The 13964-nt window shown below is 40.7% G+C and overlaps 1 protein-coding gene across 11 annotated transcripts in view; it reads right to left on the minus strand.

Moving 5' to 3' along the window:
* The window catches only part of gpam (glycerol-3-phosphate acyltransferase, mitochondrial), a 74283-nt gene that overhangs the window by 33297 nt on the left and 27022 nt on the right, over positions 1-13964 (minus strand). For all 11 annotated transcript variants that reach the window (XM_078413423.1, XM_078413422.1, XM_078413415.1 and 8 more), the window contains 5 exons: positions 11582-11704; positions 7468-7541; positions 5309-5422; positions 3610-3759; positions 1926-2025 (listed from right to left, as the gene is read on the minus strand). In XM_078413423.1, coding sequence (XP_078269549.1) covers positions 1926-2025; positions 3610-3759; positions 5309-5422; positions 7468-7541; positions 11582-11704 — 561 coding nt within the window. The remainder of the gene's footprint in view (positions 1-1925; positions 2026-3609; positions 3760-5308; positions 5423-7467; positions 7542-11581; positions 11705-13964) is intronic.

A 13964-nucleotide genomic window follows, 5' to 3' on the forward strand; every position in this document is an offset into this window, starting at 1 on the left:
CACATTATGGCCAATTGGGCAATCGGAATTTGCTGTCATGGATTTCACAAATCACTACCCAAACATTTGAGATACAGAATAAAACTCACCCTCCCTGATATTATGCAATAAAAAAGTAAATAAATGAGCACAGATGTACACATGCCCTGACATGTGCACAGGTGACACTGGTTTGCATGATGGAAAGTCAGAATACCTTTTTCTGGGAATGCACCACCCCCTCCACTCCCAGAATGCGTAAATCACCTACACTCTCTATTCAGACAGCTTCACAAAAAAATCTGATTTCTCAGTCTATTAACATGTTAGAGCTGCCTGTTCCCTCTTTCACCATCCCAACAATTCTGCACCACTGCCTACCTAGTTAAAAAAAGAGGAAATTATTAAATGCAATTGACAGCATTTCCTAGCCTTGGTGTTTATTCTTGGTTGGCAAGGCTCTGCCCTTGGCAGCAATGAAAGTGCATTCCACAGATAACCTTTGAAAGAAACATTTCAGGCTATTAAAACACAATAAAGGAACTAATATCTTGATCGGGAGCCCAGAATCATGTGGTATGGGATTCTGCCATGATCGAAAGGGGGCGTGGGAGGGCCGCTGAGAACTTAGGGGGGCCTAGTGGAGGCCGCCCACAGTGGTAGGCCTGGTTTTCCGCTGCACGAAGATAAGACTGTTTCATGAACATTTGTACTTTGTCGGCACCAGAAACATGGCGGCTCTTCGTGTCGTGTCTCGGTGAGTTCTGCTTAATGATTTTACCGGATTGTACACAAAAAACAAAGAATTTCACTGTACCTAGGTACATATCATTATCATTGATGGATTATTAAATCCTGTAAAAACAAACTCAGATAATCCGGCACCTTCGGAATTTCGAGGTGCCGGATTTTATGATTTAAATAAAAACAAAAGAAACCTGAAATAAAAACAGAAAATGTTGGAAACAGTCAGCAGGTCAGCATCTGTGGGGACGGAAATAGTAAAAGCTTTGGGTCTGGAACTCATCAGTTCTGATAGGTAGTGTAAGAAAATAACTGCAGATGCTGGTACAAATCGAAGGTATTTATTCACAAAATGCTGGAGTCAGGTCAGGCAGCATCTCAGGAGAGAAGAAATGGGTGACGTTTCGGGTCGAGACCCTTCTTTACAAGAGTAAGGATCCCCATACTCTAGTTCTCGGTTATCCCACTTTCGCATCCTACATTCACTAGGGGCAATTTGCAGAAGCCAATTAACCTCCAAAGCTGCATGTCTTTGGAGTGTGGGAGGAAACCGGGGCACCTGGAGAAAACCCACAGGGAGAAGGAACAAACTCCGCAGAGAGCACCCATAGGTCAGGGGTCAAACCCGGGTCTTTGGCGCTGTGAGCCAGCAGCTCTACCGCTGCAGTACTGTGCCGCCCCTTACTTAACTACTGTTATTTCATCAGACTGGCTTCCATCCAAGTTAACAGCGAATAAAAAGTATTTGGGTCACATGCATACACACTCAGCTCCATTCCACATCTTTAATTTTTTTTCCTCCTAGCAATTAAAATGATATTTACAAAGTTTCCTATCATCACCAAAGTTAAACAATCATTTGCAACTTTATGCCCAGGAAAACTGAACTTTGGCCACTGGTTAAGATAAATGGGAGTGTTGTTAATTTGTACACCCTCAGTGGTTGTCAAGTGTTCTAGCGCTATCAGAGTCATCTGAACAACAACATGCTAAAAGTTAATTCCCCACAGAACATTGAGCAATGGCAAATAATTCATCAGGAGTTACTGTTCAGGATCCAGGTGTTTTCCAACAAAACAAATTAGTCTAATCACACTTGTTCTTCTCTTAGCAACTGATTTTAAAGCAAGGGAAGTGTATATAATGGCCAATCTCAAGCACATTGCACTTCATTAAGCTGGTGCTTATTTTTAATTACTTACCTCTGCAGCAGCTTTCTTAACCATCTCAAGCTGTCCTTTGTGAATCTGTATGCTCCAAAAGAAACCATTGAACAGTTTCAGTAGCACCCAACCTGTCAGTCTAAAAAAAAAACAGGTAGTAGTTTATTTAAACACATTTTTCATGTATGAAACTTAACCTCCATTTTCTATTTGTTTTCTGTGGCAAACTCAAACCAAACATTATAGGAATGACAAAGGTAATTTACTTTGGTGATTGGAACCAACGATGTTATAAAAATTGACATAAAGAGCATTTTGCATTGAAAAATGCAACAGAACCAAAACAAAGAGAATCAACCCCTTTATTCAGAGTTTAATTTTTAAGTCATTCTTTGTCAAATTCTTCACTGGCACAGCCAGCATTTATTCCCTACACCCAATTGCCCTGGAGTTTGATAGTGACCAACCAGTTTCTTGAACTGTACTGTAGTAGTTCAGAACCCAGACACAAAGTGCTGGAGTAACTCAGCAGGTGAGGCAGCATCTCTGGAGAAAAAGGATGGGTGACGTTTCGGGTTGGAAACCTCCTTCAGACTTCCTACACACTGTAGTAATTCAGGATTTCAAATCAGTAACAATGAACATTCATTCATTCTACTTATCTATCTTACTTTCTTTTGTATATTACATACTGAATCATGCACCAGATTTATGGTATCTAATGTTGACAACTCCATTTAGAACTTCTGGTATTTAGTCATTCAGTAAATTCTTACACATTTTTCAATTTTTAATTGCTTTGGCATGTCTCAAAATGTCAGATTGTTAAAATAAACTGCCAAATTATCCTTACAACTTTTACACCTGGCAAAGTGGTGGCAGGTTGTCAAAGGTCTCAGTGGCATTTCAGTATTAAATGTTCTTAATGGGTTTATATGCTCCTATGCATTCTCCAAATGCTAAAATATATTCTCCAATGCATTCTCCAAAATTGCCAGAGATGAATTATGGATAACTGAATTTTGAAAAATTGCAGGGCAGAACAAGCCTTGACCTTGATACCATCCGTGCAGTATTGTCAAGTACAATACTTAACTACACTGCAAACATACAATGTTAAATTTCATTCCAGGATGTTGGTACAGGATACAGATTAACAACCACTGAAGTGCTGAAAAAGTGTGTTTAAAAAGGCAGTCACTGAAATCAGATATTCGTTTAAAATTATAAAATCATCGTGTTGTACAGCATAAATAAAGGCCCTTTTCCCCACCTTGTCCATGCTGACAAGTTGGCATATTGTGCTAGTCTTATTAATGTGCATTTGGTCCATAGTCTTCGACACCCTTCCTTTTCATATCAAATCCCCTTTAAAAGTCATTATTGCATCTGCTTCTATAGCGTCAAGGACGGTGTCCATTATTGCTGACTGTCTGGAAGAACTGAGTGAGGGGGGTAAAGTTTAACCCAAGGCCTGGAGTGAAGATACGTGGGGTTAAACCAGCAGGAATTCACAGGAGCTGCAGAGCTCCCACCCTTACACGCGGTGCACCAGGGAGGGGCCCGCTCCGCTCCGCTCACACAACCCGCAGTCACGTGGCGCTATCTCATTAGGTAACTGGCAGAAGTGGGAGGGGTGCAATGGGAGCCTCGGTCTGCTAAAACCAAAATCCACTCCATTATTGCGAAAGTTTATAATGTTAAAATTGATGGACATAATTACCTGATCACAGCTGGCGATATGTTTGCCACCATTTGCTGAAGGATCCCTCTCGCTTTTCGCTTTACTTTATTCACAGCTTTGGGTTCCGGCTGGGCAAGAGTTTCCACGGGCATTCGATCAGTCACTGTTTCCACAATGGCCTTTTGCACTCTACAGTTCACAATGCCAAAAATAAGATTATTTTTTTTAAGTACATTTCAAAGTATCTCCATTCTTTCGCACAGTTTTCACCATACCACTGTCAATACTCAAGATCTTTTCTTTTATAATGGTTATAACTGACTTTGCAAATGTAAGCACCTAAAGTTGTCTATACATTTTGTGGGATTCTGGAAATTTAAAATAAAGGTAGAAAATGCTGAAACAAAAATACTCAGCAGACCACCCAGCACCTGTGAAAGGGAAAAAGGAGTTAAACGCGATTGATGCAGTTTGGTGGGCACTCAGTAAATAGGGACAAATTGTATAGAATCCTGAAATTATCAGCAGATTGATAAGAATCTTATAGTACAAAAATAAAGTAATATATTTCTGTGACCTTACTAAATAACAATTATTCAGAACATGGTGATTAGATACACATCGTTTTCCTTTTATGACCCCTCTTCTTCCCCCCCCCCCCCCCCCCCCTCCTCCTCCTCCATCAATATCCCTCCCTCTGGCTTTACAATCCATTCCTCTTCTCTTCTTATCTGATACTCGGTTTGTCTCCTTCTCATCCCTCGCCTTTGTCACTTACTCGGCAGACCAGGCTGCATTTATGGAAAGAGAAACTGGGTTAACATTTCAGATTGATGACCTTTCAAAAAAGCAAAGAAAAGTTGAAGGGGAGAGTGGAGAGGAGGAAGGTCACGGTTGTGGTAAGATGGAGACAAAGAGAGATGGGAACTTGGTGATGCAGAACACGAGTTGCTGGAAATCTGGATTAAAAGAAAATATCCAGTAGGGGAAGCAGCATTCTCTCTCGACACAGTCCACAAGAACATCAGGTCTTAAAGAGTTAAGTATTAAGGACTAGTTGGTTTGTGCACCTCTGAAAAAGGTATTCTAAACAAGCTTTTCCATGTAAATGGTATTCAAAACTTGGAATGCTCTTACCCATATGGGAAGTATTTATTCACAAAATGCTGGAGTAACTCAGCAGGTCAGGCAGCATCTCAGGAGAGAAGGAATGGGTGACGTTTCGGGTCGAGACCCTTGTTCAGACTGATGTCAGGGGGGGCGGGACAAAGGAAGGATATAGGTGGAGACAGGAAGATTTAGGGAGATCTGGTAAGGAGGAGGGGAAGAGAGGGACAGAGGAACTATCTAAAGTTGGAGAAGTCGATGTTCATACCGCTGGGCTGCAAGCTGCCCAGGCGAAATATGAGGTGCTGTTCCTCCAATTTCCGGTGGGCCTCACTATGGCACTGGAGGAGGCCCATGACAGAAAGGTCAGACTGGGAAGGGAGGGGGAGTTGAAGTGCTCGGCCACCGGGAGATCAGTTTGGCCAACGCCACAATTTTACCCATATGGGTCAACAAAATACTCAACTATTATGTGCTAAGGTTTGGTGAATGTAACTGTGCTACATTTGGTGAATAAAAATCATTCAGCTTAAACAAGGGTGCCAGTCAGGTGGGGGGATTAATGGATAGGGGGCAGGAAATAATGCAGTATGTGCAAGACTTCCAAACAATAATATTCAGCACTCCATACCTGTTGCTATTTAAAACATTCTCAATCACATTCCTTGGAAACATATCACGATGCACATCTCTTTCCTGAATGAACAGGACGTAGCAGAGGCGTCGTGCCAACCAACCTCGGTATCTAATCACCAAAACAAAGAAGTAAATATCAACCTATTTCATCACTGCTCCAACTCAGCGCATAACTAACATGATAGACACAACATTCTGGAGGAACTCCGCGGGTTAGGCAGCATCTGTGGAGAAAATGGGTCAGTGACGTTTTGGTTTGGGACCCTTCTTCAGACTGAAGGATAGGTGACAGCTTGGGTCAGGACCCTTCTCTAGGCTCAAGGGTCTTGACCCGAAATGTCACCTATCCACTTTCTCCAGAGATGCTGCCTGACCCGCCGAGTTACTCCAGCATTTTGTGGCTATCTTTGGTATAATCCAGCATCTGCAGTTCCCTTTTATTATGTCTTGCTCACTGATAACCTGGATGTTTTTTTCCAGTTAACTCCGAGGGGTTCAATTTTAAAAATGATTTTAATAGAAATCTAAATATCAAAAATGCTGCTGCGCCATAATTAAAAAATATATTTTCCATCTTGCACACTGCAAAATCCCTAAGAGTAACTGTGAACAAGTACACAACAGCTGTCTTTTAAAATTCAAGTGACATTTATCACAATAATGGTTGTTTTTCTGCTTTCGTTAGTATTATGCACCATTTCCCAATCAAGGATGCAAATTACATAGGCAACCTGTTTTCAGACCTTTGATAACAGCATTTCCAGCTTACTCCAAGCTAACAACTACACTTGGTCTACAAGAAACAACCTAACTTCCCACTCTGTGCCAGAGGTGGCAGCCACACCGAAAAACCTCAGATGCAGGCCAGTGTGCTAACTTGTAACAGTCTAGCTGTAGTACAGTTTAGTTAATTTAAGTACAATTTAGTCATTGATCAGTGTCAGAGAGTAGTGCATTCGGCAGAACGCACCACGGGAACTACACTCGCCCCCCCCTGCAGGACCTATACATCAGGAGGTGCAGATCCAGAGCAAGCAAGATTATGAGGGACCCCTGCCACCCCAGCAATGGACTGTTCCAGATGCTACGGTCAGGCAAGCGCCTCCGCTGTCAAAACGGAGAGGATGAGACGGAGTTTCTTCCCACAGGCTATCAGGACTGTTAACTTTTATAACTCCAGGGACTAAATTTTGTCTTCTCTATATTAACTTTATTTATATGCTGTAACTGCAATTCTTTTTTGTGCACAGTCCGCAGGCATTGCCACTTTCATTTCACTGCACATCGTGTATGTGTATGTGACAAATAAACTTGACTTAACTTGACTTGTCTTGGGAGATGACTAAGATCACACTTATCAACTGAAACACCTGGCAGGGGAAAGTCAACCCTTTTTCAAACATCTCCAGCGAACAAGTTAGGGTGACAACTAAAGTTTTCTTGGAATGAGCTCAACTGACTTCAAATTTAAAAACACAAATATTTAACATCATTCCATACATGACTAGCGTTGCATTTATTTAGAACCAGGAATAAAATATAATATCCCCTTTATGTTAACCGGATGGCTTTTCTCTGCAAGGCAGCCAGCATCATCAGAGACTCACACCATCCTGGCCACTCATTTCACTTCTTTCATCCAGACGAAGATATAAGAGCCTGAAAACTAACGTCCAGGTTCAGGAACAGCTTCTTCCCTGCAGCCATTTGGCTATTAATTACTGCAACCTCCAAATATGCTCCATGGGAGCATTGGTTTTGTCTTTTTGCACCTTACACACACACACATATTCTTTACAGAATACTATGTTTACATATTCTGTTGTGCTGCTTCAAGTAAGAATTTCATTTTCGATCTGGGATTTATGACAATAAAACACTCTTAACTCTTGAATTATCTAAAATTCAATGCTTTATAATTATATACTACCTGTGGTAACATTGAAAAGGCATCAGGATGAACTTAACTATGTTAATACAATCTTCACACGTGCCATTTCTGATAACATTTTTTTTTTAATGTCGGATTATCATCCACACATCAAATTAATCACACAGCCAAAGGTTTTGCAATGTTGTATCAATATGTTTTATAAATACCCATTTGTGAAACACAGAAAGCACCATCCACTATAATATCAAATAAGATCATACCTGGTTTGAGTTTCATTAATATAAATAACATTCCGTAGTCCTTGGGAAGGGATGCTGGTATTGAAAAGTTTATCCTAGGTTACAAAAGGACAAATCACTGAAGTCACCTTTAATATGTATGCAGTTGCACAAGCAAAAAATAATAATTTTGTCAAACTAATTTCTGAACCCATAGCTTGAATAATCTGAATTCATTAAAACACACATTGATATGATTTGGCCGTGGCAAGCCTTTCACGATCCTTTCACCACTCATTTGAGATAGATGCTTCACCAGATCTTTGGGATGCATTTCTTCTCTTTGCTGGATGCATGAGCAAGAGAGACATGGCCATTCTTCGGCTTTCAGCAATTGAGCATTAGATCGGTAACTTCAATTTGAAAGGGCTCCAACAAAACTGGCTGGTGTATCAAGTTAAGAGGTAACATTCATCAATAATAATGAAAAAGCTTTCACTCACTGTTCTGATGAATTACCAAACTTGAGTCATGGATAGGAATGATTTACAAGGATAAGGACCAAAGGCAGGCAAATGGGACTAGCTCAGGTGGCAACATAGATGGTGTTGTTAAATTGAGCTGAAGATTGGGGACACCAAGGTTAACCAGATGATTGCTATCCACCCAAATCTGCTTCAAATATTAAGTATGCAGATCTAACTAGGACAAAATTAGGCTCATCAATGATATTCTCTTCACTGAACAGCCTGCTTAGTCTATCAAGGCTCAAATATAAAAATATTAATAGTCATCATTGAGGCACAGTTTAATGTCCTTGGATCCATACAACAGCAAGGAATCAATATCTGCAAATGAAAGGGAGGGGAAGATCAACAAAATGACAAAAAAAGATGTGTAGGTGAGGCAATATGAACTGCATTCATCCTGTACTGAACCTAACTTGAAGATCATAGTTATAAAGTCATATACAGCATGAAATCAGACCAACCTGCCCACTCCAACCAACATGTCCCATCTGCGCCAGTCCCAACTGCCTGCGTTTGGCCCATATCCCTCTAAACCCATCCTATCCATGTACCTGTCTAAATGTTTTTTAAACGTTGTGATTGTGCCTGTTTCACCCGACCTCCTCAAGCAGGTATCCATATTAGCTTTGTGGGCTATATGTGGGACTCCTTTTATCCATCATTGGCTCGTAAGTTACTCACTTTGACAATCACAACATCTCCTGGATAATGTATTGCACTAAAATTCTCATAGTCCGTTGTCCCATTGTTGGTAAATCGGGATGGTTTGGCATCTGACTTACCGGGGACCTGATTTCCACTTTCTTTTGAACCACCAGGTTCAATAGACAATAGATAATATACAATAGACAATAGGTGCAGGAGCAGGCCATTCAGCCCTTCGAGCCAGCACTGCCATTCAATGTGATTATGGCTGATCATTCACAATCAGTACCCGTTCCTGCCTTCTCAGCTATCTTTAAGAGCTCTATCTAGCTCTCTCTTGAAAGCATTCAGAGAATTGGCCTCCACTGCCTTCTGAGGCAGAGAACTCTACAGATTTACAACTCTCTGACTGAAAAAGTTTTTCCTCATCTCCGTTCTAAATGGCCTACCCCTTATTATTAAACTGTGGCCCCTGGTTCTGGACTCACCCAACATTGGGAACATGTTTCCTGCCTCTAATGTGTCCAATCCCTTAATAATCTTATATGTTTCAATAAGATCCCTCCTCATCCTTCTAAATTCCAGCGTAAACAAGCCTAGTCGCTCCAGTCTTTCAACATATGACAGTCCCGCCATTCCGGGAATTAACCTAGTAACACCCTCAATAACAAGAATATCCTTCCTCAAATTTGGAGACCAAAACTGCACAGTACTCCAGGTGCGGTCTCACTAGGGCCCTGTACAACTGCAGAAGAACCTCTTTGTTCCTATACTCAACTCCTCTTGTCATAAAGGCCAACATGCCATTAGCTTTCTTCACCGCCTGCTGTACCTGCATGCTAACTTTAAGCGACTGATGAACAAGGACACCCAGATCTCTTTGTGCTTCCCCATTTCCTAACTTGACACCATTCAGATAATCTGCCTTCCTGTTCTTTCCACCAAAGTGGATAACCTCACAATAATCCACATTAAACTGCATCTGCCATGCATCTGCCCACTCACACAACCTGTCCAATTCACCCTGCATCCTCATAGCATCCTCCTCACAGTTCACACTGCCACCCAGCTTTGTGTCATCCGCAAATTTGCTTATGTTACTTTTAATCCCTTCATCTAAGTCATTCATGTATATTGTAAATAGCTGCGGTCCCAGCACCAAGCCTTGCGTTACCCCACTAGTCACTGCCTGCCATTCTGAAAGGGACCCGTTAATCCCTACTCTTTGTTTCCTGTCTGCCAACCAATTTTCTATCCATGTCAGCACCCTACCCCCAATACCATGTGCTCTAATCTTGCCCACTAATCTCCTATGTGGGACCTTATCAAAGGCTTTCTGAAAGTCCAGGTACACTACATCCACTGGCTCTCCCATGTCCATTTTCCTAGTTACATCCTCAAAAAATTCCAGAAGATTAGTCAAGCATGATTTCCCCTTCGTAAATCCATGCTGATTCGGAACGATCCCGTTACTGCTATCCAAATGTTCCGCAATTTCGTCTTTTATAATTGACTCCAGCATCTTCCCCACCACTGATGTCAGGCTAACTGTATCATTACAAGTTTTATTATTCTATTGTAATATATTCATTGTATCATTATATAACATCTAGTAAAAGTAAATTTAAAGTACATTGAACCATTCAAAGGAGTAATGTCCAACAGTCTGAAAAATCTGTCAATCCAATACCAGCACAGTCCCAAGGGTGCAAGATTATCGGAGCTTTTTTTGTATAGAATAAGTATATAACTTTCTCCTAGTTTACTCTTTACAATGAATATTTCCATTTAAAAGTAGTCAAGAAAAAAAATTAAACAAATGCATTCATCTTTAAATTTGCTCCATCCATCCGAGGAAAAATATTGAGAAAATACCAAAAATTAGACAGGTGGAAATAATTGTTTGCCCCACCTCAACAGTTTGCCAAAGATTCTTGATCCCCTCATTTTAATTTAACCTTGTACCTTCCCATTGAAGCTAATTGTTTTTGTTTTGCAACAGAATTAAGTCAAGCCTTCTTTGGAAGGAAATCTAAAGTGCCGACTGTGCTGATTGTCAGTATATACAGCATGTTCTAACTGGTATCATTCAATTTATCTTCCTTTCTCAATAACCACTGAAACCTTGACAATGTTCTAACATGTAGCCCTGAACTTCTCATAACTTACGGAATTAAAGAAAAAAAAACTTTGTATGCAAAGGATTTCATCCCATAATCCTACTTAATTCTTAGTCTTCATTTTCTTCTGCTCTCTGAACCATAACTCATACTCAAAAGGTAGAGTGCTTGCTTCTGAGAAAATAAGCTCAAGGAAATGTGTAACAAAAAATGGAGGAAAATGTGTTCTAATTTTCCACTTTCTCCACGTATAATTTGGCTCCAGAATTACTAAAGCATGCCTATTAAATCAATGCATTTAAAGGATTAATCTCCTTCAGTGATCAAAAATAGATTTCATGTAAATCTGGTGGGTCATTTCAAATGAATGCCAATGTCAATTTAATTGAGCTAAGCATCCAATATATTAACTGTTCGACTGCAACACAATTCACACATGGCAAAGGTATTTTGTCCCTGCATTTTGCCTGATACATCACTATAATTTTATCTTTGCCACTCCCTGTTCTCCCCTCTCCTATCAAGCAAGAGGTATAGAAGTGTGAAAACATGCATGTCCAGATTCAGGGACAGTTTCTCCCCAGTTGTTATCAGTCAAGTGAAGCATCCTGCCAACAACTAGAGAGCAGTCCAGAGCTACCATCTACGTCATTGGAGACCTTCGGACTATCTTTGATCCGACCTTATCTTGCACTAAACGTTATTTCCTTTATCATGCACTTGCAGACTGTGGACGGATCGATTGTAATCATGTATTGTCTTTCTGCTGACTGGGTAGCACGCAACAAAAGCATTTTCATTGTACCTCAGTACAGGTGACAATAAACTAAACTCAAACTAATATAAACTGGACTCAATTACCCTGCTTAACGGAGAGCAGACGTGGCAGCACCGTCCGACAAACGGCCGCTTTCTGCTCAGAATTGACTCCTTTCCAGTAGCAGCTGCGGACTGAAAGACACCAGAACTGGGACGGTATTCTTCCTGTAAAATATTACAACACAATAGGAATGGCATGAGAGGAATTCTAATGAATAAAGCAGCTGAAATTGAAAAGTCCTCCAGGGCTTAAAAATTGTATTGTCAATGCCAACATTTCAGAACACCCCCCCCCCCCCCAATCTTTCTTCAAAAGAAAAGCCAACCCAAGCATATTTTAGTCAATATATTCCGCCATTGCCATTTGAGATATAAATACATATAAAAAGAATATTCTCCCTTTCTCCGTCCCACATGAATTCAATTCAATACAACCACTGAAATGCACTTTGATAGAACTTTATCATCTCTAAACCACCTTGTTGTTTCAATACTATGGAAGGGTAGAAACCTGATTGGTGATGAGTAGAGCCAGGATGTTTAGGTGCTAAAAATCTCTGAAATAGGCAGGCAAATAGGCATAATAAAATTACAAAAAAGGCACCAAAAAGGCATTTATTGCCAAAAAAAGGCATAAAAAGGCATGTATTCTACCACCAAAATATGGTTAAACAATTTATGTTTAGCTGTCTGTACATGCTGGGAGATTAAATATTTCTTCTCATGATTCACTGCTTTCTCACTTGCTTTGCAAAACAGCACACAGTTGTCTGTAGAGAATGTATCATTCCCGGACACCCTCACCAAATCGTTCCGTTTTTTACATGGCGTTGACTTGTCTTTAGGCATTTTGACGCTTGCAGGGGTAGATCCTACAGGAGCGGGGATACAGACCTCTACAGGCAGGCCAAGTACAAGCTGAGAAGGGGAATCAGAGCTGCCAAGGAAAGGTACTCTGAGAAGTTGAGGAGCAAGTTCTCAGCTATTGAGTCTTCTTCAGTTTGGAAGGGCTTGCAAGAAATTACAAGCTACAAGAGGAAAACCCCTGGTTTAGCCCCGGTGGTGGAAATTTTCTTGGAAGTTACGTTAACATGGCAAAAAAAGGCTGATTAATGCACTCGATTGTGAAAAAGGCATTATCTTACTGAAATCATCAAAAAAGGCATGAAAAGACACATGGCATTTATGGCAAAATCCTGGCTCTAGTGATGAGATTCAAACAAGGTATCCTGGGTAAAAAACAAATTATTTTACATCACAATCTATTACCATTAAAGTCACATCTATACTTAGGGCCTGTGATAATGAAAAATTATCTCAAATTGTACTGTGCCAGGAGAATTATATTACTAGTTAAATCAGAAGCATACTAATCAGGTAACAAAATCGAAGGCACAAGGAATTACAGAAGTACAACAGTACTTTATTTTCTGGATTAAGGGTTTCCTTTAGTCAGCAGTGATGAGGAAAATGCCCAAGTATACTATAAGAAAATAACTGCAGATGCTGGTACAAATCGAAGGTATTTATTCACAAAATGCTGGAGTAACTCAGCAGGTCAGGCAGCATCTCAGGAGAGAAGGAATGGGTGACTGTATCCAAGTATACTGCTTTATGTAAAGCATGGAGTGGCACTTCGGATTCAAAAAATGTTTCTGGAGCTTCAAAGAGTATTTTAAAGAAGAAAAGAAAGGTATAGAAGTTGTGACATTTTGAGAGGGAGTTCCAGAGTGTAAGGATATTAGCAACTGAAAACACAATTGCAACTGGTACAGGAATAAGATTTAAGGGTGATCAAGATATCAAAATGAGGTCATCACAGCAAAACCACAAAGCACAGGGCAGCACAGTGGCTCAGCGGTAGAGTTGCTGCCTTACTGCGCCAGACACCTGGTTTCGATCCTGACACCGGATGCTGCCTGTACGGAGTGTGGAGTTGGGACAGTGGTGCGTTGGAGTTTGTACATTAGTGTGGAGTTTGTACATTCTTCCCATGACCGCGTGTGTTTTTTACGGGTGCTCCGGTTTCCTCCCACATTCCAAAGATGTATGGGTTGTAGGTTAATTGGCTCCAGTAAAATTGTAAATTGTCCCTAGTGTGTAGGATAGTGATAGTGTACAGGTGCCTATTTCTGCGCTATATATCTACAATCAAAGCTGCCACATGGGTTAAGAGGACTGGGAAGGTTAGAGAAATAGGGTGGGGCAATGTGAATTTTAAAACTAACACATTGCTTATCTGGGCTAGTGTATGTGAGTCACGATATGGGCGTGAACAGATGGGGTTAGATATCATAAATGAAACAGCAGCAGAGTTTTTTTAAAACCTCAGGGTTACAGAGTAAAAAGAGGGAGGTCAGTCAGGGCTGCATTGCAATAGTCAAGGTAAAGAAGGCATCATGGCAAAGAAGAATCTCAACCCAAA

The sequence above is a fragment of the Rhinoraja longicauda genome, chromosome 16 (genome assembly GCF_053455715.1).
Source record: "Rhinoraja longicauda isolate Sanriku21f chromosome 16, sRhiLon1.1, whole genome shotgun sequence".
NCBI lineage: Eukaryota > Metazoa > Chordata > Chondrichthyes > Rajiformes > Arhynchobatidae > Rhinoraja > Rhinoraja longicauda.